This window comes from Choloepus didactylus, chromosome 5 (genome assembly GCF_015220235.1).
Source record: "Choloepus didactylus isolate mChoDid1 chromosome 5, mChoDid1.pri, whole genome shotgun sequence".
NCBI classification, from domain to species: Eukaryota; Metazoa; Chordata; class Mammalia; order Pilosa; family Megalonychidae; genus Choloepus; species Choloepus didactylus.
In genome coordinates this window covers 62,620,970-62,648,128 of record NC_051311.1, presented here as the reverse complement: position 1 = coordinate 62,648,128, position 27,159 = coordinate 62,620,970, and the positions used below count along the sequence as shown (strand labels likewise).

The 27,159-nt window shown below is 37.0% G+C and overlaps 2 protein-coding genes across 7 annotated transcripts in view; both read left to right on the top strand.

The window, feature by feature from the left end:
* Positions 1–6,735, top strand: part of LOC119535315 (basic proline-rich protein-like) — a 33,981-nt gene extending 27,246 nt beyond the window's left edge. The window contains exon 4 of the mRNA XM_037837746.1: positions 6,717–6,735. The gene's annotated coding sequence lies outside the window, so the exon portion shown is untranslated. The remainder of the gene's footprint in view (positions 1–6,716) is intronic.
* NRF1 (nuclear respiratory factor 1) overlaps positions 1–27,159 on the top strand; it is a 149,203-nt gene that overhangs the window by 27,078 nt on the left and 94,966 nt on the right. For 3 of the 6 annotated variants that reach the window (XR_005216961.1, XM_037836170.1, XM_037836174.1), the window contains exons 2-3: positions 16,433–16,664; positions 26,012–26,126. Coding sequence is in view for 5 of the 6 variants with exons in the window: in XM_037836170.1 (XP_037692098.1) it covers positions 16,442–16,664; positions 26,012–26,126 (338 nt within the window). In the remaining variant the exon portion in view is untranslated. Of the gene's footprint in view, positions 1–6,320; positions 6,810–16,432; positions 16,665–26,011; positions 26,127–27,159 lie in introns of those variants that run through there. The other 3 variants (XM_037836171.1, XM_037836173.1, XM_037836172.1) reach the window with 3 other exon arrangements.

The following is a 27,159-nucleotide window of genomic DNA, read 5'->3' as shown; positions in this document are numbered from 1 at the left end:
AAGAATCAGAATAAGAATAAAAAATAAAAGTAAAAAATAACACCCCAATCATCCCCCCCATCCCACCCTATTTTTCATTTAGTTTTTGTCCCCATTTTTCTACTTATCCATCCATACACTGGATAAAGGGAATGCAGTCCACAAGGTTTTCACAATCACACTGTCACCCCTTGTAATCTACATTGTTATACAGTCGTCTTCAAGAGTCAAGGCTACTGGGTTGCAGTTTGATAGTTTCAGGTATTTACTTCTAGCTATTCCAATACATTAAAACCTAAAAAGTGTTATCTATATAGTGCAGAAGAATGTCCACCAGAGTGACCTCTCAACTCCATTTGCAATCTCTCAGCCACCTGAAGCTTTATTTCGTTTCATTTCGCATCCCCCTTTTGGTCAAGAAGGTGTTCTCAATCCCACGATGCTGGGTCCAGATTCACCCCTGGGAGTCATATCCTGTGTTGCCAGTGAAATTTACACCCCTGGGAGTCAGTCCCATGTAGGGGGCAGGGCAGTGAGATAACCTGCCAAGGAGCCACACTCTTTTTGCAGTTCCTTCTGCTTGGAACACATTTCTCTCGTGTTCTTCCTGTAGCTGCCTCCTTCTCATCCTTCAGGTCTGAAAGCAAATGTATTTCCCCAGAGACACCCACCCCCCATTTTCCTATCATATTGTCTTATTTTATCTTCTGCATATTACCTGTGACATCCTGAAGTTCTTGTTTATTCCTTTATGTCTTTGCTGTTGTGGCTCCCTCCAACACAATGTAAGCTCCTTGAGGTAAGGTACTCTCTTTCTCATTTATCACTGTGTCTCCACACCTAGAACCTGGTCCTAGATAAATATTTGTTGACTAATTTGATTACCTGCCCCCCTCCATGGAGCTCCACTATCCTTATAATTATCTCTTAGCATTTATGCATTGCATTGTAAAGTCTTTGTTGCTTTTAGGGTTGATAACTTCTAATGCTGGGCCAGATAGGCACTGTAAATGAGCGAGACCAGTCAGGAGTGGACTACCTGGAGAGAACATGCTGGTTTATGGGGAGCATGAGCTGTGCTCTGTAGCTGATCCATTGTTACCAGGCCAAAATGATGACAATGGCAAGCATCTGAGGGAGGGGCACTGTATTGCGTGCTTAATTATCTCATTTAATTTAATCCTCATGTCAACACTGTGAGGAAGGTATTAGTACATTGTCTATCATTTACAAAAAGAGAAGCTGAGGCACACAGAGAGGTTACATAATATAACCAGCAAATGGCAGCACTGTAACACCAAGCTTCTGGAGCTCACATCCACATGAAAGGCCAATTTTTTATAGAGGCTGAAAACCTCATACATAGTGGGCCCCATCTACAGCAGCTCATTTATTATCAAAATGTAGTTTCTGGGGTGAATCCACAGAGAACACAAAGCTCTTTTCCATGATCTGTGCTCTGAGAGGTGTCCGTAACGGTCTGCTCTGTAAGCATCATTAGCTTATGGATGTCTGGTCGGCCCTGCGCATGTTCCCGCCGACTACATTTTAGGACCCCGCGGGGCCACTTCGAGCGCCAGCAGGCGGTGGCCGAATGTCCGGCGGGTGGGCCCCATGGTGCGCTGCCAGGAGTCGTCGGCGCACCTGAGGTAACGGGAAGGGGCCGATAAGGACCGAGCCACAGGCGCTCGGCGGAAGAGGTAGCCGCAGCACCGGGTCACGCTGGCAGATGGTGCAGGCGGCCGCCTCCGGGACTGCGCGGACTGGGCCCTCGACCAGGAAGGACGCCGCGGGAGAAGAAAGGCCTGATCGAGCCCAAGCTTTTAACACAGTACTGCTTCCTGGTGTACCCAGATCTTCTGATTTTTCAAGAGAAGTCAGAAATCTGGATTTTTATGCTACCTCCTAATTTTAAAATGTTGGCAATTCATTCACATTTAAAAAACAAAAACATTGCAGACTAAGCAAGAGTTGTGAGGTCCCCATGCAGCCTGAAGGCCGTCATTTTGCTACTTTGGTTTTACATGGGCTTTGTCTGACCAAGTTTGGGACTGCTGCTTCTGCTGCTTTTTTTCCTTATTCTCTTTTTTAATATACATTTTTTTAAATAATTCAATTTTATTGAGTTACATTCACATACCATGCAGTCATACAAAGCATACAATCAGTTGTTCACAGTACCACCATATAGTTGTGTGTCCATCACCAAAATTAATTTTTGAACATTTTCATTACCACACACACAAAAGTAGTAGAATAAAAATTAAAGTGAAAAAGAACAATTAAAGTAAGAAAGATCACTGGGTACTTTTTTTTTTTTTTTGCCCCCGTTTTTCTACTCATCCACCCATACACTGGGCAAAGGGGAGTGTGATCCACATGGCTTTCCCAATCACATTGTCACCCCTCACACACTACATTTTTATACAATTGTCTTCAAGATTCAAGGGTTCTGGATTGTAGTTTGATAGTTTCAGGTATTTACTGCTAGCTATTCCAATTCATTAGAACTTTTAAAGGGTTATCTAATATTATGCGTAAGAGTGCCCACCAGAGTGACCTCTTGGCTCCTTTTGGAATCTCTCAGCAACTGAAACTTACTTCGTTTCCTTTCACGTCCCCCTTTTGGTCAAGATGTTTTCCATCTGTTCTAGTTTGCTAATGCTGCGGAATGCAAAATACCAGAGATGGATTGGCTTTTATAAAAAGGGGGTTTATTTGGCTATACAGTTACAGTCTTAAGGCCATAAAGTGTCCAAGGTAACACATCAATAATCGGGTACCTTCACTGGAGGATGGCAAATAGCGTCCGGAAAACCTCTGTTAGCTGGGATGGCACATGGCTGGCGTCTGCTCCAAAGTTCTGGTTTCAAAATGGCTTCTCCCAGGACATTCCTCTCTAGCAAGCTTGCTCCTCTTCAAATAACATCACTCACAGCTGCACTGCGTTTCCTCTCCTTGAGCCAGCTCGTTTATATGGCTCCACTGATCAAGGCCCACCCCAAATGGGTGGGGCCACACCTCCATGGGAGTATCCCACCAGAGTCACCTCCCACAGCTGGGTGGGGCACATCTCCATGCAAACAACCTAATCCAAACATTCCAACTTAATCCCCACTATTCTGTCTGCCCCACAAGATTGCACCAAAGAATATGGCTTTTTCTGGGGGACATAATACATTCAAACCGGCACACCATCCCACAATGCTGGGTCCATATACATTTTTTTAAATTAGAGAGGTTGTAAGTTTACAGAAAATAGAGTTCCCATATACCCTCCTGTTCCAGTTTGCTAATGCTGTCTTTTCGCAAAACACCAGAAATGGATTGGCTTTTATAAAGGGGGTTTATTTGGTTGCAAAGTTACAGTCTTAAGGCCATAAAGTGTCCAAGGTAAGGCATCAACAATCAGGTACCTTCACTGGAGGATGGCCAATGGTGTCCGGAAAACCTCTGTTAGCTGGAAAGGTACGTGGCTGGCGTCTGCTTGCTCCCAGGTTGTGTTTCAAAATGGCATTCTCCAAAATGTGTGCATCAGCTTCCAACAGCCATCTTCAAAACGTCTTCCTCAGCTACCACAGCAAGCTCCTTCTGTCTGAGCTTATATAAGGCTCTAGTAAACTAATCAAGACCAATTCTGAATGGGCGGGGCCACACCTCCATGGAAATTATCTAATCAGAGTTATCATCTGCGGTTGGGTGGGTCACATCTCCATGGAAACACTCAAAGGATTCCAATATAATCAACACTAATATATCTGCCCCCACAAGATTGCACCAAAGAATATGGCTTTTTCTGGGGGATATAATACATACAAACCAGCACATCTCCTATCATTAATACCTTGCGTTAGTGTGGTACCTTTGTTACAATTGATGAAAGAATATTATTATAATTCTACTAACTGTAATCCATAGTTTATGTTAGGGTTCACTCTGTGTTGTACAGTCCTATGGTGTTTTGTTTTGTTTTTTATACTAGCAACCTGTATAATCTAAAATTTCCCGTTAATTTAGCCATATTTAAATATATAATCAGTGCTGTTAATTATTTTCTCTAGGGGCTTTCATACCGCTTAAAATTCAATTTTAAAATACTTTTTATAAAATGGTATAAAACAAGCATAACAATTATGTCTGCCATTTTCCTCAAAAAGTTATGTCCCAACTCTCTTTTCAATTTAGTCCCCTTTCCATCTACTGAAAGTGGGAATAGTTAGTTAGCTAAACCATTCAATATGGTTGAAGAAGAACATGAAATCAGCTGTACCCACAAAAGACTAGCTTCAAAAGTAGATTGCATTTATTCCCGTGGCTGAGAAGAATGCTATTGGAACTGTCAGTTTGTAGGAATCAGTCCTCAAAGTAGGTATATCCTTGAAGGCAATGAAGGTGGGGGGAAGAGGAAGTATATTAAAGGGGCAGGGACGGGTGGCTGCAAGTGTACTTTGAAAAATCCCTTCAATCTAATATGTATACCATTTTACAGTACAAATTCACTGGACAGCCAGTAAAACCCAAATTTTGAACTTTAAGATATGCATATGATAGTGTGGGACAGCAGTTAAGGAGCCAAGCAAAAACAATTAGAGACTGTATTCCAGCACAAGGATGGGTCTCTGATGGGGCAGATATCGCACATGATTGGAAGTCAGGAGATCTGGGTTTTTTGAGTTTTGGTTTTACCACCAATTAGAGACATGACTTTGGGTGACTCAGCCTTTAGGGAGCTCAATCCAATTTGTAAAATTTGAAAATCAGACTAGATGGTCCCAAGGTCTTTGGTGTTTTAGATTTGCCTCTGGTTAAAGGAAAGCTCTGGTGGGCAGTTGGGTCTGACCAATTTTCAAGATAAGATAGTTTGGGGAGCTAAAGTGAATAGTTCCAGATTTTTCAGCCAATTTTTATCAAGGTGATATTTATACATCCTAACAAATCAAATAGTGGAGAGGGCTTTGATGAAATACTTGAGTCTCCTGCCTCTTCCCTTTCCTTCCCATCACCAGCCCTACTGTCCAGAGGCTACCTTTTAAAAATTTCAGTATTTCTCTTCTTAGCTTTTCTTATGGTTACTTCCATAAAGCTAAATAATATTATTAAATTTCTGTTCCTTGATATATCAACTTAAGACAGTATCTGTGGATTTTTTATATGAAAAATAAGAATTAGTTTACTTTTTTACCCACCCCTTCATCTCTCATTATTTGATATTTATATTATTTTTGAAACTTTTATTATCTTTGTAACTTTAAATGGTAAACTTTTAATTTTTGATCCATCAACTTTTAATAGGGTCCCTTAACTTGCCGTTTGGTAAAATGGGTTTGTAAGTATTCCTGCCCTCTTTCTGTATTCCACCTTCTGAGAGTTACTTTTACATTGTCAAGGTTAATATTTTCATTCTCTCCTGCATCCACTAACAGGTATTATGTGCATCCCTTTATGTTTTGATAGCTGTTTTTATCGCATTACCTTTCTATGCCTGCTGTTATAGCACTTCCAGAATCATGATTGTATAATTACTCAAATATAATGTCCTTTAAAAGCTAAGGAAATAATTGGGTATGTGCTTAAAGACGTAGTTACTATTTGTTTATTCATTCATTAGCAGATATTTACTGAAAACCAGAATTGTCATTGCACTGCTGTTTATAGTAGTAAAAAATTAGAAACAACCTAAATTACTGGTATTAAGTGATCAGTAAAATAACTTGTACATTTTTATGGTGGAATGCTCTGTAACCATTACAAAATAATGCAGAAAAATGTTGATAACATGGAAAAATTCATGCAATATTAACTGAAAAATATTTATAAAACAGTATGGATGAATAAGCCCACTTTTTGTTTTAAAACAACAGAACAAAACCAACCATATAAGAAACTATAGACGGCAAGTGATTTGTGTTTCTTTCTTTCTTTTTTTTTTTTTTTAAATTTTCACCTGTATTTTCTTACTTACCCAAGAAGAATATGTCACTTCTGTAATAATAAATTTTCTTAAACTAAAGATACAAAATTAGAATTACCAGTCATAGTTATTCTTGGAATACTCATGTAAAAATAATCTAGGAGTACTTGATAAGAATTCAGTAAATACTCATTGAAGGAATGAGAGATGGATTGAATTGCAGAGATTCCTAGTTTCGTAGTGTTGGCACTTACACCTTCAAGATTTTATCCAGAAACAAGTCCTTAGTTCATGTACCTAAAAAAAAAAAAAAAAAAATCATGCACAGAACTGTCAGGCAGAATCTAGGAAACAGCTTTAACTGAATGTTGATTGTATAATGTCAGATCTAGCAGAATTGGAGCCCTTCACAGAAGCAACCAAGCAACAATGCTATATTTCACAGTATGCAGGATTTGAATAAAAGTGTCCTTTGTGCTTGCCTGAGACTGAGGGGTGGGACTTGTGGCAATTGATGTTATTTCTCCTTAATGGAAATTGAGGCAGCCTCTAATCCTCCTATCAAATGACAGCTCCTTATTTGATTTTTGGTAATTTGGGGAGCAGCTGTGGCCAAACAATTACTCCACAAATGAGCCATGCCAGCTGCATTCTGACCCAGTTGCAAATGCCTGGGCCTACCAAACTTCCTCTCCACCATGTTTCTAATCCAGGGATAGTTTCAGCAACTCACCTGCTTGTTATTGATATTTGAAGCTGCTAATATAGATTTAAATATTTGAGAATGCATTTTTTAATCCTTTTTATCATTGTCAACATTCATTAGGTACCTACTCCATTCAGGGCACTGTGCCAGCTGCTGTGTTGTAAGCTGAAAGGTATTGTACAATGTGGGATAGACTGCTTTCCTCTTTGACAGGTGGGTCAGCATTAGCTTTATTTTTAGCAGATTAAATTGGGGTGTAAAGAAAGAACCTGGTGTAGAGGCAGCTGTGAGCTGTGTTCCTTTGGTGCCTAGGATCCCCCAAGTCCAATGTGTGGGTGTTCATTGATGCCCCTTACTATACTGTATACTTTCACAAGCTATTGCCTGTGCCTGCACTGCCCTTTCATTCCAGTGCTTGACAAACTCCTGGCTGAGACTGTCTTCTCTTTTATGAAACCTGCCTGGGTGCCATTACAGTCTTTTCTTCTCAGTGCCCCCTTAGCTCTTGGCAAATCTATTAACAGTTATTCGTATAATATGAATTTTATTTTTTAATGGCAAAAGTCTTCTTACTTTATTAATTACTCATTCAATCTGCGTTTATTTTTTTAAGCACTTATGCTCCAAGGGCTTAAAAGTATGTTTGAATAAAGAAATACAATCAGAGAATTGGATAAGTGGGGTTCTATAATAAGCAAAGGAGAACTTTATTTTTATTGTGAACACTTATGGGGTAGGAAAAGACACAATTGTCTTTCTATCCTGCTGTGTTGAATTATCATTAGGGACACATTGATCTGAATTATTTCATGAACCTACTCTATTAGAAATCCTTTTAAACAATAATATGTAATGGTCTGTGATTAGAAGCAAGCCATTTCAAAAGTTAAAAATAGAATGTAGAACCGTACTGTTCAATATGGTAGCCAAAGCCACATGTGACTATTTAAATTTAAGCTAATTTAAATTAAATAAAAAAATTTAGTCCCTCAGTCATAGTAGTCACATTTCATGTGGTTAATAGCTGCATGTGGTTAATGGCTACTATTTTGGACAGCACAAATATAAAAATTTCCATAATTGCAGAATGTTCTGTTGGACAGTGCTTATCTACAACCTATAGAGTTGCTATGTTTTAAAGCATTTGGTGAAATAGATTCAACTAACAATTCTTTTCTATTGAAGGATTTTTGTTCCAGTGAAGAATTTTAAGCAATTCTCTGTGCTTTCTTTATATTTTTCTTTGGTTGTGGCACCCTCTAGTGTGTCAGCTTTGTTACAGCAATAACTTTATGAAATCATCTGTCTTGAGTCCAAGAACATTGAAATAAATATTTTGGAAAATCTGTGTGCATGTATTTCTAAGGAGAGGGTCTTAGCTTTCATCCATCCTTAAAAGGGTCTGTGATTCAAAAAAGGTCAAGAACTATTCTCTGATAAAGGTTCTTGTATGATCAAAACTCTTGGTGTCTGATATATAAACATTATTTCTCCCAATACAAAAATATATCATGTAACTTTCCCTTTGGCATTTCTGTGCTTTCACTGTCTTTGTATGTGCTATAATAATAATAATAATGATAAGTTACACATATAGTGTCACTATGTGCTGTGTCCCATTTTAAGCCCTTTTACAAATATTAACTCATTTGGTCTTCACAATAGTTCTGCAAGATAGGTTCTATTCTCCATATTTGATGAATAATAAAACTAAGGCATGGAAGTTGAGTGAAATTTGTTTTAAGGTGCCATTGAGTAGTAGAGCAAAAGTTAAAAATAGAATGTAGACCTATACTGCTCAGTATGATAGCCAAAGCCACGTTGAGTGGTAGAGCAAGGATTTGAATCCAGTACTCTGTACTCTGTATACTCTTAACCTCCCTGCTATAGAAGTGAAGATAAGCATTAAAGCAGGAATGGGTGAAATAGAGAGGAGACTTTGCATACCCAGTTGTATAATAAAAATTTTTTTAAAAATTAACTCTAAATTGCAGATAGGCACGCTGGAAACTAGTAGTCAGTACCCGCTATTGATTTCCAGTAGATATGCATAGATCTACATGGTCTGCCAAGAACTTAGAAAGGTAGATGAAGGTCAAAGCTGCCATTGCTACACATTTCTTTGATTTGACAAACACCTAAACTAGTCTCTCATTGAATAATATGACAATTTTTTTTTGTCTGTTCCTATTATTATCATAAAAATAAACTTGTTTTATTGTGATGCAGTTTTTGGTCTAGCTGATCTTCCTACTATTAGGTTTTAAGTGCTTCCACTGTGGCACTTGTATCACTTCCTTCATTGTACTTTAGGACTCCCAACTAGACTTTTAACATCTTAGAAGGCAGGGCCCATTTTCTAATTTACCTTTTTTATTTTATCTGAAGGGCCCAGCACACTGCCTGGCCTATAGGACACTTTCAGGGATTATGTTTGAATAAAACTATTGAGCCAGGCAGGAAGATTCACATGTACTGGACTCAGGAAGAGAGAACACAAAAGAATGCCATAAGGAATGCATTGGTTTGTTACGGTTTTAATCTTATTTAAGGAAGGTGAGTCTTGGGTGATTTGGAAGAATGGACAGCAAACCTGGAATTAGGGGAATTATACTATTGCAGATGTGAAGGGCAGTAGCAATGTGAATGGAAAAGTGTTTCAAAAGAAAAGTAGCAAGGTGGACTGACCAGGCAGATGACTAGACAGAGTGGGAGAAAAGAGCAATGGGTCAAAGAACACTACGTGGCTGTGACCTTGAAAGAATGGTAGCTTGCCTTTCTGGTCTTCATAGTCCCTTCTGGGCTTTGTGTGGTACCTCATACAAATACAGCATTTGGCTCAGGGACTGTTTCCAAAGTTGAGAAGGGTGGGTGTCTTGGGAGAAGAAAGTTAAGATCATTATGAGAAATGTTCAGTTTGAAGTGAAGATGCATGTTATTAGTTCATAGTGATAGGAAGGGAAGCCAAGGCTGAGATAAGGCAAAGCTGAGAAATACAGGTTAGTTATGGGTGAGAAGTACTCAGTGGCATTAAGGATGGTGCCTGTGTTCTGAAGTCCCATGCAAGAAATGTCATTGAACACACTGGTGCCAGAGACCAAGATGGGTGAGGCAGTGAGTCAGAAACAGGCTGGCTAACAGCGGACTTCCTTCTATTGAAGGGTTCTTATTAACTGTTTGAGGAGGCAGGAGCCAATCTTATTTTTGTTCCACCCCAGAGATTCAACAAGTCTATTGGCCACCACTCTGGCTGGAGTGGTGAGTATTTGGGTCAGAGTTATTGATAAGATTAAATCCCAACAGAGCAAATAGTCAAGTGTAAATTACCTGGTAAGTAGTGTGAGTGTAGTACTGAGTGGGGAGAAGTGGTAGGGGTTGGAGGCAGAACTGCATATTAGGCTCTTTATGATGGTCCAGCTCCTGCCTAGTTTTCTGGCCCATCTTCTGTCCCCTTGCTCCATGTGTTCGTCACTGTAGTCTCAATAAACTATTTTGAGGTCAGGTTCAATTGCTTTTGTTTACAGATGAAGAAACAAACTCAGAAATCTTGAGTAGACTGACTAAGACCACTCAGGTAGGTGGTTGTAGAGACAGGACCAGAAATTAATCTCCAAAGTCAATCCAGGGCTAAGTTCAATGAATAAGGTAGAAAGTAGACATTAGACATGAGGTGATTTAAGGAAAGTAATTTGTGAGAGATTTTAGTTTTACTTGTTCAATGAATGAGCTTGGTATTTGGGGGTAAAACAAGGAGGTAGATGAAAAACTAACTCAGTACATAGTTACATAGGTGAGCAGCACATGTAACTCTATTCTGTAATTTAGCCCTTCTTCTACAATTAATCAAACTCATGATTTCCTACTCAACTTGCTTCGGTGTATGGAAACAGAAACAAACCGTAGTGATGGTTTTATAAAAATGCTCTAGAATAACTTCTTTTTTGTGAGTGTAAGAAGTGCAAACCTGCTGTTTACCAGGGCTCTATGAATTTTTGATGAAGGTATGTATTTTCTCCCTTCTGTATCAATCAGGGTCTAGAAAACCATGCAAAGTATTTCAGAGAATTTAATTTTGGGAATTGGTTGCACTGGTGTTGGAAGACGAAGTGAATAAAAAGTGTACATTGAGGTAATCCAGATATTAATAACCCCAGGAAGCAGCTACCACTCCTAGGGCTGCGGGAACAGAATAGAAGAACCCTAGGAGCTTAGAGGGAACCCCACACAACTGGTAATTTGACCTCTGAGTGGATGCCAACCACCAAGGGAGGAGGGGCACAGCTGGAGTGGGGAGATGAAGCTGTCCTCTGTTGGCAGAGCACTGCTGATAGGAATGAAAATAGCCAAGATATCCCTTCTGCCTCTCCCTCCCCCTTCCATTCTCACTCTGTTGCCTCTCATTGGCAAAACCTAAAAGGAAGCTGACAGGCAAGTCTGGAAAACATGGATGGCTGATAGAGCAACTCAGGACAAGAATAGATGAGAGGGCTTGAAGGTGAGAGACAAGAGAGAAGTAGCCAGCCCAACTTTACAGGGAAATTACAAAGACTATAATTGCCTAGTTTAGCTTCAGTAATTAAAATGTTCCGGCAGTTATCCCCAAGCATTTATTAAGGAACAAATTATGGTAGGTACTGTTCATAGAAACTTTATGGGCCCAAGTCCTGTCTTCAGTAAGCTTACAGTATTGTTTTCACAAAACCACCACTCATCCTTAAGTCATTATGAAAATATGTGGCAAAGCTTGTTTATCTCATGAACCATATAAAAGCATCATTATTAGCTGGATTCTTGGGCTGTTATTAATATTAATGAATATTTATAAACTTTATCAATATAGTAGAATGAAAATATGTGATTATAGACAAATAAATTTTTGTTATAGATGTACAAAGTTTTGGATGCTCCAAATTAGGAAGTTTGTCTTAACTCGAGGCAAGGCTATTTCTAAACCTAAACGGTGCTGTCCTCTTGGCTCTTAACATAAGAATGGGACTTGAGTTTTCTAGTGATAGTTTACCCTAGCACTTAATTTTACTTTGTTTTCAGAGTGATCAATTTGGAAGGCTTTATTTTAGTTATTTGTTTTTAAAGTTCCTTTTGTTAAAAGTCAAAGTAATACATTTTTATATGATAAAAAATCAAATAACTCAAAATCTCAAATAGATTAGAAGAGCTTATAATGAAGATCAGTGGTCTTTTGCCACACACTTCCCTTATCTCCCAACCCCACTTTAGCTGGTTTTGTTTATAGTTTAACTGTTATGTTTTTGATATTATAACTCTAAATAATATGTCTATACCGCTATTTCTTGATATATCAAACTTGGACATTATTGACTTCCTTCTATGAAAGATAATGATTACCTTCTGGCACTCCCTTTTCCTCTCTCTTTTTGATAGTTACATTGTAATATTAGGTTCTTGTTAGTTACTCTTGTTAGTATCCCCTGACTCCCTCCCTCACTAGGCGAGGAGAGGATATTAGTGCTTCTAGCTGTTTCTCTACTTCTCCCGTCTCACACCTCCCAGCTTCTTTTGCTTTATATTGCTTTTACATTGTCATGGTTCATAACTTTTACATAATTTTCATAACTTTTACATTCTGTTTTGTATCATATTTAACTTTCTGTACTTTTGTCTTATACTAGGAGTTTTGAAAATGGGAAACAATAAACCTGCATTTACAGTACTATGACCCTTTTCATTGTAGACCCCAGTGATGTGGAAGGACATTTTTTTCTGTACTGGTCCAATATCACTTTTGGGCTATTCAAAAGAGAATGTTCCTAGGTCAAATGGGTTTTCTTGTCTTAAGCGCTACTAATTATTCAGAATTATGCCACATTTTACCTTGCTTCCATTTGTGCCCTTTCTTGTGCCTTTTTTTTTTCCCTCCCCCTTCTGTGGTAAGATTTTGATTCATTGCCCTAGTTATTCCCCAAGAAACAAATCCTATTGTTGACTTCAGGCTTCTTTGAGAAAGGATGTTCTGTTGAGTGAAATTTTTATCCTAATCTTGAAGTTTAGGTTCTGTATATGTCCAAGAATGTAATTTGAGCCCCCTTGGTTTTCCTTCTCTGGCTTAACTGTAGATGCGCTCTTGCTCTGAGACTTTCCCTTAGGCAGTTCTTGCCACTTTTCCTTTGATATGATAATGCTATTGATTAGACTAATGCTTTCTTATACATTTAGTTATACCTTGATTATATTTTCTGATCTGCTTTTACTCCTACTTTGATTTTTAAATACTCTACATTTAATCTTACCCATTATGTGTGGATTGGACTAAATTTAACTCCCTTGGGCATTTCTTCCAAATTCCAGTAGCTCCCTGGATATTGTTGATTACAGTTACTATCAGGGTGCTCTGGGAATGAAAATCTTTTTTTTCTGTGCTCTCTTCCTCATTATTTTTCAGTCTCACTCTTACTGATCCAGAAAGCAAAAATAAGAACTCCTTTGTACCAAACTGCCTCCCCCCCCATACCCCTTGTTGTTTAAATAATAAGGAAGGACCTTTAAATGAAGCACATTATTGCATCCCCAGGTGATGTTCCAAACTAAGAAAGAGGTTTTGATAAAATCGTCATGTTAAGTTATTATTTGGTGGAATGATTTTTTTTTTTTTTTTTTTTTTTTTTTTTTTTTTAAATCAAGTGTTAACCAATCTGCTAAACATCACTGACTAGGTGATGGATATGCCCAGTTAATTGGGTATGATGTTGTTTCATCCTAACTTTGCAAATCTGTTCAAAGAAGTCACTGTTGGGTCCATCTGCTGGCTCTCCATTTTGTCTGCTGTCATGAAGTTATGCTAGGCGTGTTGGTTTCCTACAGTTTCCTTATTTTATGTCTGGGAGAACAGTATTTCAGTTGTTGGAGTTAATATAATAAAGTATGGCTTTTTAGACGCCTAACTCCAAGTCTCTTACACACCAAGACAACCCTATCCTCAGAGATGGATATCTAATTTAAAGATGAAGGAATTGAGGCCTAGTGTTTGTGAGACTAGTCAATTGATGAGTACAGAAGGACAGACTCATAAAGACTTAGAAATCCTGGCATCATAACAAAAATTAACATTGCTCACATACGTGCCTGACACTGTGTACCTCACTTTATTTAGATGGTCTCATTTAATCCTCATTTGGTCCTGGTAAGGGTAGGTATTATCATTTTCTCCATTAAAAAAAAAAAAAAAAAAAAAAAAAAAAGATGAAATTGAAGCTTTAAAGGTTCAGTAACTTGTCTTTTAAATTTCAGATTATCTAATATGTTTTCATCTATTAGCAGTTCCTATCAGTTTTGCTATCCAGAGAAACTGACTCCTCATTGATGAAAGCTAAAATGTGTCATTAAAATTGACTTGGGGGTGGGGTGGGGCATGGTGACCTACAGCAATATGTGTATGTCAGTATATCTGTCTTTAAGAAAACCTATTTTATTTATTATTTTTTGAAAACTTTGAAAGCATCATTTATGGAGTGCTCTGTAAACTCTGCTTCTTTGAATTCATGGAGCCTGAGACCCCTTTGCCTTTGCTAGAGAGGCTGAGGCTGGGATGGGGGAGGGAACTAAGTGAAAAGGGATGAGGCACTGGCAGAAGTGACAAGCCTGTGAAGCAGACAGCCCTATTGATTTATGCTGTGAACCACATTCTAGAGAAAAGAATTGAAACCCATTATGCCAATGCACAGCGTACAAATCCCTTTGAAAATCAGTTAGATGTCATCTAATCCCAAATCATTTAAAAACAATTCTGAAGCGTCCAGTATTCTGAAATGCCCTGAAGCAGTTTGTCTCTTAAACTAAAAGAACAGTGAAATGAATGGCAAAGTAGCATTTTAATAGTACCTTTCTCTCATATATTGTGTTTGTATGACTTAGAGTGTTAAATTGCATTTTAGATATGTACAAATCTGGGGGCTAGGATATATTCTCTTGGCTATTCTGAAACTCACACCAAAAAACCTTAGGACAGCTTATCAGGTACCCCTCGTTACAAAAACAATAAAATTATTTTGATATAATTTCAGACTTACAGAAAAGTCACAAGAAAAGTACAAAGAATTCTTATATAATTGTCACCCAGAGTTCCCAAATATTAACGTTTTACCACATTTTCTTTCTATTTATACATATTCTTTTACCAGGTGCCTCTTAAAAAGTTCCATTTGAAGGACCAAGGGTGTGTGTTCATGAAGGCAGTATGCCACACAGAAAAAGGACTGGGGAGATGACCTCAAGCAGAAAAGAAAGTGTGAAAAGGGGGTCAAATGATAGCTAAGTGATTCCTAATCTTGGGTTTGTGGCACCCTGTAGTTGTTTTATTTTGTAATTAAAGTGAATTTCATTTTAAAACTCAGAATACTCCTTGGGATAATTAAATATTCCCAAAGTTAAGAATCACTGAGCTAGAAGGATGATTTGTGATGTGTAGAGTGGTATGAGAGTGAAAAGAGACAATTAAAAGTTAGAGCAAAGAAAGATTGGAGACAGTGCAATTATATAAAACAGGAATTAAGAACCTCAGAAAAGAAAAATTTGGTTTTCTAAGTGAAACATTTGACCTAAAGAAGAAAGACGTAGCCGGATGTGGCTTAAGAAAGCAGTCACTCAGAGGAACAAAGGATTTTAGAAGTATTCATTAAAGGAAAAGGGTGTTACAAAAATGAGAGAAGTTGTTTGCATGAGTAGATGATTCTGTTCTTTTTACTTGTAGCTATAAAGGTTACATTTCTACATCTATGTGGCTGCCGTTGTTGTTTGAACTTTAGATAATGCAGTGCTATATATTATTATATGACAGTCAAATTCCAAATTTGTGGGTCGGTATGGGAGGGTTTCTACAAAGAGAGATAATGTCAGCACACGAGTTACATGCTCAGCTTTTCAAAATGCATCAAAATTTAAAAAATATATACCCTGGTCCCAGCCTTTTTTACCTTCAAGAATTTATTGTAAAGAATAATAACCAAATAATAACCAAATAAGTATTCAAAGTTTTATGTACAAGGATGTTTTTGCTATGTAGGTGATTGGTTACATAAATTACAGCACATCCATACAGTGAAATATCTGCAACCATTTAAAAAGGATGTGGTAGATCTGTGTTTTGACATGGCAAAATGTTCAGATATATTGTAATATAAAAAAATAAAGCCATAGCCATAGAATAGTATTTGTACTATGAAACTGTTTTTGGTCGCAAATTTTTTTTCAGGGATAGCAAACTTCTTTGTGGTTGATGGGAGAGAGGGGACAAATTTTAAGTCTGGTAGGAGATCAAACCTTTAACTTAAACTTTGTAAATTCCTACATTGTTTCAGGGCTTACAAGAAGCATTTTTATAAGCAGAAAAAACAATTTGGATTTCATTTTTGGAAAAAAAAGTTTTAACTCCCATTTTAATTTGTCTTTGAAATACAAAGAAAATGTTTGTATTTCACCTAATTTCTTTACCAAGTGTTTTTAGATCACACTGTCAAATGCTAGTCACTGGGATATTTTAAACATCTTTTAATTGTTATGTGTAAATATCTTTTATTGTTATGTACTATCAAGGGTATTTATTGATTTTTGACCTGCGATATAAAGTTAGCACAGTGAACTTCCCTCAAAATGGCTTCACATAAGGAAAATATTCCACCATTTTTATGTCATATTTGAATGGTGCTTCCCATTTCCTATGGTTTAGTGTAGTCAGATCTGTAGTGAGGTCAGAAGCTTGTCAAAGTTTCTCTGCTCTTAAGGAAAATATCAGTTTGAGCATTATGTTATATTACATGCTGATTCCTGTTCTCTTGCTGTTTCTTTGTCTTTTTTTCTGATAGTAGGTCTTCATGGAGGAACACGGAGTGACTCAGGCTGAACACATGGCTACCATAGAAGCCCATGCAGTGGCCCAACAAGTACAGCAGGTCCACGTGGCCACCTACACTGAACACAGTATGCTGAGTGCTGATGAAGACTCGCCTTCTTCTCCCGAGGACACCTCTTATGATGATTCAGACATACTCAATTCCACAGCAGCTGATGAGGTAACAGCCCATCTGGCCGCTGCAGGTAATGTTGTTTGGATTAGAAGCTCTTCATTTTTTGTTTAACTCATGGTATCATGCATATGTGAGACTAGGATTCAGGTACTCTCATATTTATCTCCATCTCATTGAAAATTTGCTGCACCCCTCAAGCAGCCTGTATTGGACTGAGACATGAGTTCTGAAATCATTTACTATCAGTGTTAGAATTTTGGTTTTGTTTTTTCATCCATTCTGCCAATCTTTTGGCTTTTAATTGAAGCATTAAGTCCATTTTCATTAAATGTAAATACTGATATACCTAGTTTCTATTTGCCATCTCTGTTCTTTTTATTCATCCTACCTGTTCTATGTTTATTTTTCTTTCATATGTTCTTTTGGAGTGTTTGAAAAGTTTTTATTTATTTATTTTTTCATTTTTTCTTGTTTGGAAGCTATATAGACTTTTACTATTAGTGGTGCCGCTAGAAATTATAACATGCATCCTTCACTTATCAAAGTCTTACATAATTGGTACTTTCATTCCCTTCCTGGACAATGCAAGTTTCTTAGAATACTTTGAATTTCATTTCCTCTGTTCCTGACCTATGTGCTATTGTTGTCCTGTGTATTAATTAATTCTCTCTTATTTTTAAAACCCCACAAGACATCATTTTTGTTAGAACAATATTGGTGGGATGATAGATATTTGAGATCTCTTTTGATTTTAAAATTCTCTGATTCCTTTGAGGAAGACTTGCAGTCGCAATTTACCTTAATTGACTTAGGCTTAATCTTTGCAACAGCAAAAATAATCTTTATAATAACTATCTTAGTTTACTAGAGCTGCTGTGACAAATACCACACAATGGGTTTGTTTAAGCAACAGGAATTTTTTGGCTCATGGTTTCAGACGCTGGAAGTCAAAACTCAAGTGTTGGCCGGGCCATGGTTTTCCTGGTGTCGGTAGCATTCTGCTGATGGCAGGGCTCTGCTAAATGGTAATGACCTTGATCTTCTGTGGCTTTCTCTAACTGACTGCATCTGAATTTCTTCTCTTTATAAGGCCTCAAGTAATACAAATTAAAACTCACCCTGATTCAATTTGGTCATACCTTAACTAATAATTATATCTTCAAAAGGTCGAATTTACAAATGGGTTCTCACCCACAGGAACACAGATTAAGATTTGAACATGTCTTTTGTGGGGTACATGATTCAATCCCCAACAATAACTGGCCTTAGTTTTGAATTTTATAATGGATTTTTGTGCAGAGGCCCTTACATACTGAAGAATCTTAATCATAATCTAAGAAAATTTTCCAACTTTAAGGCTGAGCCAATATATAAAGAGCTATTCCTAAACAATCAGTTCATTTTTCCTCCAAATCCAGAGAATACAAATCCTATCAGTCACAGACAAAGAAACAGTTTCTTTTTTTCTCTCTGAACTAAGACCTTGAAGATCTGAAAGAGGTTACTGATAGATGGAAGGACCTAGAAGGAAGCAGGATTCAGTATTAGAATCATTTTAGATAGTGGCATAGACTCGAGCAGATTTTAAGGGTGGTTTTAATATTTGTTTCAGAAAAGCTGATCTTGATGCTAAATGGCTCTGGAGCAGAAATCACGTCTAGTAGCTATACTGTGTTTATATCATAGGTATGATAACCAGACATGCTGGATTTTCCTGGAACAATTCAGTTTCTCAATAACTCTGTCATTTTTCATTACTTCCCTACCTGCTTACTAGACAACATATCCTGATTTCTGGTTTGGAAGATCTGGTCTCCATCATCGTAAGGAATAAGTTTAGTGTCATTACACATCTAATGTTTACTCCATAAATATTTGTTGTTAAAATGAGGGAACTATTAAGTGGGTACAGTAGATCAACTGTGATGTCCTTTTTTGTTCCATAGTTCCAAAAATAAAAAATAAAAAGTTTTTTTAAAATCTCTTTCTTTAGAAAATTTAGCTTCATTCCCTTTGCTGTTTCCATTGAATATTTAGCACTGTTTTAAGAAGATTTCATGTAAATCATGCCTGCATGGGTCTAGTACTGTAGAAGGACTTTTGATCTTAGAGATGCCTTTTTAGGAAAAGATGGACAGGAAATCCAATTACTAGGAATGGCCAAAATACTACATTTTTAAAGTATATATTGTATTTAAGAGGAGGAAGACAGATACAATGAAGGATAACATTATTTTCAGTTATTATCCATTCATCAGAATGGTGAATTTAAAAATAAAGCTTAGAAGCAGCACACAGAAGATACAGGTAAAATATTTTGTGAAATTCGCATACTTCCCAGAAGAGGGCATACTAACATAATAAATCCAGATCAACTTCTTTACTGGGAAGGAAGGTGCTTTTGAGATGTGGCTTTGCTTGTACATGCTGTACTGTATTGGCATAGTGTTGATTCAGGAGAGGACTTTAGTCTAACCCTTTCATCTGGCAGATATGGAAACTGAGGCCCAGTTGGTAGAAATGATTTACTGTTTAATGATTCAACAATTATTTATTGAAGGATTACCATATACTAGGAACTGTTCTAAGATAATGTGAATAAGACAGGCAAAAGCTTGCTCCTGGAGGATCTTGCAGTCCAGTGGTAAGGGGAGCAATACAAATAAAATGATTTCAAAATGCAAAGAGTGCTCTGAAGAAAATAAGGAGGGGATGGAGAGGAAAGGGAAGTAGGCTTGTCTGAGGAAGTGAGACATGACTGACACACAGGAGTCAGCAAAGGGAAGCACTAGGAAAATGCATTTCTGGCTGAAGGAGCTATCAGAAGCAAGGCTTGCAGATGGGAAATGGTAAGGGGGCCAGTGTGGAGACTTGTGAGCAAGAAGAGAAAATGGTGCAAGGTGGTGCAGGCCAGACTGCACAGGACATGATGGCTGTAGTAAAGAATTTAGAGCGACAGCAGAATGCAGTGGTTAACTTCCCAGACTCTGGAGCCAGGCTTCCTGAGTTTGAATCCTGGGTCTGCTTACCAGCTGGGGGATTTTCCTGATGATTGGAGCTATAGTATTCATCATAGCTCAAAGGTAGCCCAGAAAAGATAAATGAACCTTCTCTATACCATGCTGCCCCTCAAAAATGCTTCTAATTCTCTGCAGCCCAGACAGTGCCTGATTAATGTTAATTTTCTTTTTTTTAAATATCTAAATATGTTTTATTTTTTTGTCTTCATTTTATTGAGCTATATTCACATACCACACACTCATACAAAACAAATCATACATTTGATTGTTCACAGTACCATTACATAGTTGTACATTCATCACCTAAATCAATCCCTGACACCTTCATTAGCACACACACAAAAATAACAAGAAGAATAATTAAAGTGAAAAGAGCAATTGAAGTAAAAAAGAACACTGGGTATCTTTGTTTGTTTCTTTGTTTCCTTCCCCTATTTTTCTACTCATCCATCCATAAATTAGACAAAGTGGAGTGTGGTCCTTATGGCTTTCCCAATCCCATTGTCACCCCTCATAAGCTACATTTTTATACAATTGTCTTTGAGATTCATGGGTTCTGGGTTGTAGTTTGATAGTTTCAGGTATCCACCACCAGCTACCCCAATTCTTCAGAACCTAAAAAGGGTTGTCTAAATTGTGCGTAAGAGTGCCCACCGGAGTGACCTCTCGGCTCCTTTTGGAATCTCTCTGCCACTGAAGCTTATTTCATTTCCTTTCACACCCCGCTTTTGGTCAAGAAGATAAATATAAAAGCCTTATAGCAGTTGTACAACTAAATGAAATCTGCAGATAATAAAAACAGTAACAGTGCTTCAAGATAGTCAACCCTTTTCAGTCTTAATCACCAACAAGAATTTTAGAGGTCTTAATTCCTGTTAAGCAAAATTGAGTTTTATTCCTTGGATTTTCTTTAGGGTCACAAACAAGTGGAGAAAGGTTCACATAGTCTGTAGACATAATTAGTACCTTGATGGTGACATTTTGGTAATTTGTCCAGCAAATATAAATTATAACCTGTGTGTTGAAAGTTGGATCTACTCTTTTAGAAATTTTCCTTTATTTTTGTGCACAACCTTCCTTCTTTCCTCAGGACTGAATGGGCTTCAGTGCTCAGCACAGATGCCATTTATATAATTAGCCAATAGATTTTTGTGTGGACTGGTGCTAACTGTGGGGAGAGATTGATCAACCGACATGCCCTGGGAGAAAAAAAGTTATACAGGGAAGGGAGCAGTCTATAGACTTAGGCTGTATCCTGATGGGGCTTGAAAATAGGTGATTTGTTCAGCCACTAAATACTTAAAGTACCTGGGACATGAAGTACTGTTCTCCAGCCCCCTTTTCCTTAGATTTCTATATTGAGCATGTACTACATTTTTCTTGGGGGTGGGGAGTATTACTTAAAAATAAAACATCTATTTCTTAAAAATTTCACTGAAGTCAATGATTTCCTTCAATAGCATTAAAGTTTTTATGTAATGATCATCAGAAAGTTTTTCCTTGTGTGTTAACATAAATGATTTGTTTTAAATTAAATTTTTAATTTTAGCTTCTGCACATCAAAAACAGAAAATTTCTTATGAAAATCTTTTAAGTAATTGGTTTCATGAATGAAGTTGCATTTAGCCTTGTCTTCTGTTTTCCATTCTTTTAATAATATTTGGAGCTCTTTTCTGGATTCATTGTAATTTTTCCATATATTTTTAAAATTTCTTTACAACAATGAGTATGTGATTCAGGCTGTAGCAGAGTTACTCCCTGACCCGTGCATATTGTAGATTAATTCTTCTCAATACCATTGTACGTTCACTGCTCCCACCCTCCCCACCCCAAAGGCCTAACTGCCAACTAATTCAGCTGGTGTTTTGTTGATTCTTAGGTTTCCCCCTGCTTTTAGTAAAATTGATCATCATAGAAGGAAAAGGATTATGAGCTTTGCTTTATATCACAATTTAAAAGTTCAATCAAGAATCAAGTCACCACATGTCAAGGAAAAGGTTAGGATAGGAATCTTTGCTCCAAAAAGTTCATACATACTAATATTCATAAACTACTGAAGAAACACTCTGAGATATATAATGACTCCATATAGGGATACCCCTCTTTCCAGGAGCATTTTCAACTTTACTAGATATTGCCAAATGTCTTTCTAAATGGTATTAATTTACCTCCCCACAAGCAGTATACTGGAGTGCCTGTTGCTTCTCATCCTCACCAGCACTTTATATTATCAATCTTTTCTCATTTTGTCAGTCCGATGGATATGAAATAGTATCTCACTGTTGGCTTAATTTGCATTTCTCTTAGCTAGGGATGCCAGCCAGTGTTGTGGAGCAGGATAGACCATGATTTCAGATCTTCATTGGCTATTCAGTTTTCCTTTTTTCATATTTCCTGTTTTAAATCTTTGCTGGTTTCCCAACTTAGTTGCTTGTCTTTTTTTTTTTTTCTTAATGATTTGGTACGTTTTTATACTCTTTCTTTTTCAGTAATATGCATGGCAATTATCTTCTCCCAGATTGTTCCCTCTGCCCCAATTATTTATCTCTTTTTGTCCATAAGGTTTTAATTCATATTATAGTGAAATTCATCAAACTTTTACCTTATTGTTTATCCTTTTGGGGCCTTGTTTAAAGAATTCTCCTTAACCTCAAGTTTATAAAATGGTCTCCAGTAGTTTATTTTAGAGGTTATAAAGTGTTTTTTTTGTTGTTTTTTCTTGTTGTTTTTACATTTAGGTCATAAGTACTGGCATCTGGTAGGATGAACACCCCCCCCCCCCCCCCAATCTTAACATCTTCAAATTATTCTGCCTATTTTGGGCCATTTTGCTTCCATTAAAATTTCATGGAATTTCCAGCTTATCAAGTTCCACAAAAACCCATGCTGAAATTTTATTTGAATTGCATTGAATTTTTAAAATAATATTGCAGGAGCACATAGAGTATCCTTCTATTAACTTAAGTATTCTTTTATTCTTTTAATAAAGTTATACCTTTTCCCTATGAAGGTCATGTCTATCTTTTGTTAGATTTATGTCAAGGTTTCTTATATATTTTTAATGTTGTAAATAGCATATTAAAAAAATGCTTTCTAGTTTGTTGCTGATACATGAGGATGCAGTTGCATTTTTGCATGTTAATATTGTATCCAACAGTCTTGCTAACTACTTTTTACAGTTCTGATACTTTGCCTATAATTATCTGGATTCTGATTTACAAGCAAATGATCTGTGAATAATGACACTGCTTTATCCCTTTTAAATTTTTATATCATTTATTTCTTTTATTGTCTTACTGCATTTGGCTGGAACCTCCAGTAAAATGTTGAATAGAAGAGGTGATAGTGTCTCTATTTAGTTCCTTTAAAGGTTTTTAAAGGGAATGCTTTCAATGTTTAACCATAAACATCAGATTGCTCTGAAATCTCATGAAATTTCATGAAAATCTTTTCATGGATCCCCCTATACCTGGTTAAGGAAGATCTGTCCTCTTCTGTCTTGCTAAGGTAGTCCCTCTGTGTTTGTTTTTTCCACTCATGCTAAGTTGGTAACTTCCTTCATATGTTTTCTGTCTTCATATATTATGGTTTGGGGTTTCAGGTATTTCTTAGATTTATCAAAGATTAAGATGGAGTTTCTGTTTCTTGGTCTTTTTTTTTTTTTGAGGAGGTTGGGATTTCTGAGAGGTGGCAGAAAGATCTTATTTCTTCATCTTAAAATTGCACTTCTGCTGTGCTTTTTTGTTCTAAATTATAATGTACTGTCTGAGCTAAGGAAAATATGTTGAAATAAAATGCTTCCACTCATCAAAATAGCTGTAATACCAAATGTTGGTGAGGAGGTAGAGCAACTGGAACTTGCATGCATTGTTGGTAGGAGTGTAAAACGGTACAGTCACTTTGGAGGAAGGGCTGGCAGTTTCTTCTAGGGTTACACATACTCCTACCCTATGACTGCTTCTTAGTGTTTACCCAAGAGAAATGAAAACAAGTGTCTTTAAAAAGCCTTGTACAAAGATGTTCATAAGCAGCTTCATTCCTAATAGGCTAAAACTAGAAATTGCCCAAATATCCATCAATAGGACAATAAACAACAAACTGGTTTATTCATACAGTGTAATATTACTCTGCAGTTAAAAGGAATAAGCTACTGATACATACGGTAACATGGATAAATGTCAAAAACATTATGTTAAGTGAAAGAAGCCTTACACAAAAGAGTATAGATTGTATGATTCCATTTATATGAACTTCTAGAATAGTCTAATGTAGGGTGAAAAAAATAAGAATAGTGGATACCTTTCGGAGGCAGGAGTGGTAACTAACTGGGAAGGTCCATGAGGGAACATTACATTCTGGGGTGATGGTATTGTTATATATCTTGATAGGGGATTAGGTTTCACAGGGATATATATTTTTCTAGATTCAGCGAATGTACACTTAAGATTTGGGCATTTCAATGTATGTAGATTTTACTTCCAAAGAAAATAATTATAAATGAATATTGAACTCTAGTTAATAATATTCTTGCTGAAGTATTTAGAGGGATCATACTCATTCCTACAGTTTAATTTGAAAAGCATTTAAAAAATAAAATGGATTGATGAATGGATAGAAAGATATGTGATAAATTAAGTATAATAAAATGTTAATGGTTGAATCTAGGTGGTGGGTATATAGATGTTCACTGTAAAATTCTTTTAACTTTGCTGTATGTTTGAAAGTTTTCATAATAAAATATTGGGAAAAATAAAATGAAACAATAAGATTTTTTTCTCCTACTGATTGTGTATGTTGGAAGAGAAAGTAAAAAGCAATCATTTACTTTTTTACTAGCTTTGGGGCTCTTTAGAGGGTCTTATTTAAGTCAGACTGATTGTGCTACTAAATAACATATAGGGAGGCTCATTTTCAGGGAGGCTTTTTTTAATTGAGCTGCTTAGAACATATATGCGAGTATAAATTAAACTTAATTTCCGCTTAAGCCTTTTACAGGGTTTGCAAATAAGGATGAAGGTGGAATGTCAGTTTTTTTTAAAAAAAGAGGAATGCTGCTGCTATGTTGAGATCCTAGGAATCCGAGACTCCAACAGTTCCTCAGGGCCTTCTCTACATTTCAGCAGTTAGATTTAGGGGCAAGCCAGGTAAACTTCTTTTTAAATTCAGTTTTATTGAGATATATTCACATATCATGCGATCATGCATGTTGTACAGTCAGCTGTTCGCAGTACCATCATATAGTTGCGCATTCATCACCCTAATGTGTTTTTTTAACATTTTCCTTATACCAAAAAAAGTAAAAATAAGAATAAAAGTAAAAAAGAACACCCAAATCACCCCCCCCACCCTATTTTTCATTTAGTTTTTCTCCCCATTTTTCTACTCATCCATTGATACACTGGATTAAGGGAATGTGATCCACAAGGCTTTCACAATCACACTGTCACCCTTGTAAGCTACATTGTTGTACAATCGTCTTCAAGAGTCAGGGCTACTGGGTTGCAGTTTGATAGTTTCAGGTATTTACTTCTAGGTTTCAGTACCTTAAAATCTAAAAAGGGTTATCTATACAGTGTGTAAGAGTGCCCACCCGAGTGACCTCTCAAGTCTATTTGGAATCTCTCAGCCACTGAAACTTTATTTTGTTTCATTTCATGTCTCCCTTTTGGTCAAGAAGATGTTCTCAATCCCACGATGTCGGGTCCAGATTCATCCTCGGGAGTCATAAGCTAGATAAATTTTTATTAGCATTTTCTCCTTAGAGTAGGAAAGTTTTCTTCTCTTTCTTGCCAGGACGTTTTCATCAACTTAACCTTGTGGTGAACATGTCCATTTTTGGAACAATTCCCAGATATTCCAGAAAAAGTTTTCTAATTAAGATGGTCTTCTTCCAGATATTCTTTTTATAGTTGTTGTTATTGGAATTCCTGGTGTGAGTGATTATCTCTGCCTTTCTTAACTTGGCAATATCGTAGAGTAATGGAAAGAGGAGCACAGGGATGGCAATGAAATTGGAAATCTGTAATTTTTTAAGCTTGGCTAGCTCTTTTTCTCAATGCTACAATTTTGCCTAGCACCTCTGAGAATATTGCCTTAACAGTATGGCATGTTGGCAAAACAAAAACAACAAAAAACAACATTTTACAAAATTCATGCTGGTGTGTGGTACAGAGGTATGTCATTTACTGTTTAAAAAGATTCATTGTAAGTTTCATTGGTAAATTAAAATATGATTTATGTTAAACAGTAGAGAAATATGTTGATAATATCATGAACATTCTGTATTTATTGAGAGTGTATAAGAAAGAAATACTACCTTTTCGTGCCTTTAACTGTTTTCTGTCTTGTACCATTAACAGGCTTCTGCCTAATCTCAGCACATTTATTATTATTTCAGGTCCGGTGGGAATGGCTGCTGCTGCTGCTGTGGCAACAGGAAAGAAACGAAAACGGCCTCATGTGTTTGAGTCTAATCCCTCTATCCGGAAGAGACAACAAACACGCTTGCTTCGGTAAGGGTTCCTTTATCCATATCATTGCTATTCCTCATATGCTCTGTGTGGATGGCAGAATTAGAACACACACTGTGAGGTTCATGAGAGACAGCAAGCTGGAGTCCTTGATGACAAAATTAAACTTTAAAGTAATCTTACAAAATTAAATAAAAGAAAACATAGAAATATGATTTACAGATATATAATATCACATCCATTCAGAGAAAATTTGTATGCCTACTATGTGCCAGGCATTGTTCTGGGAATAGGGATACAACAGTAAACAAAATATAGCCCTGAAAAGAGCTTATATTCTACTTGAAAGAGAAAGAAAATTAACAAATATGTAGTATGTCAGGTGGTGATAAGTGCTAGGGAAAAAAATAAAGTGGAATACAGAAACTGGGAATGTCAGAGGAGTGGAGGGAAATCCTCTTTGATGAGGAGATCTTTGAACAGAGACATGGAAGTGAGAGAGCAACCATGCGATGTCTAGAGGAAAAGTGTTCCGACAGAGAGAATAGCAAGAGTGAAACTCAGGTGGTAACATGGTGGTCATGTTTGAGGAGCAGTGGGGGAGTGAATGAGAGCAGATGAGGTCAGAGTTGACGTGGAGAGCCACATCATGGGGTCTTCTAGTCCTATAGAAGCACTTGGACTTTAACTCTGAGTGAGGTGGGACGTCACTGCAGGCTTTTAACTATAGCAGTGTTTTGATCTGGCTTATTTTCTGAAAGGAGCACTCAGGTTACTGTTTGGAGAATAGATTCTGGAGGAATAAAGATGGAAGCAGGGCAACCAATGAGGAGTTTATTGTAATAATTCAGGCCAGAAATGATAGTGCCTAAAACCAATGTGGCAGCAGCAGTGGTTGTAAGAAAGTCAGACTCTGGGTATATTTCAAAAGTGAACACAGCCTGATTTGTTGAGGGATCAGATGTGGGTTATGAGAGAAAAAGAGTAGTGAAGGGTGGCACAAGATTTTGGTCTAATTCATGAAAGGATTGAGATGACACTTACTGGAGATATGGGAGTGAGGATAGAGCAGAGT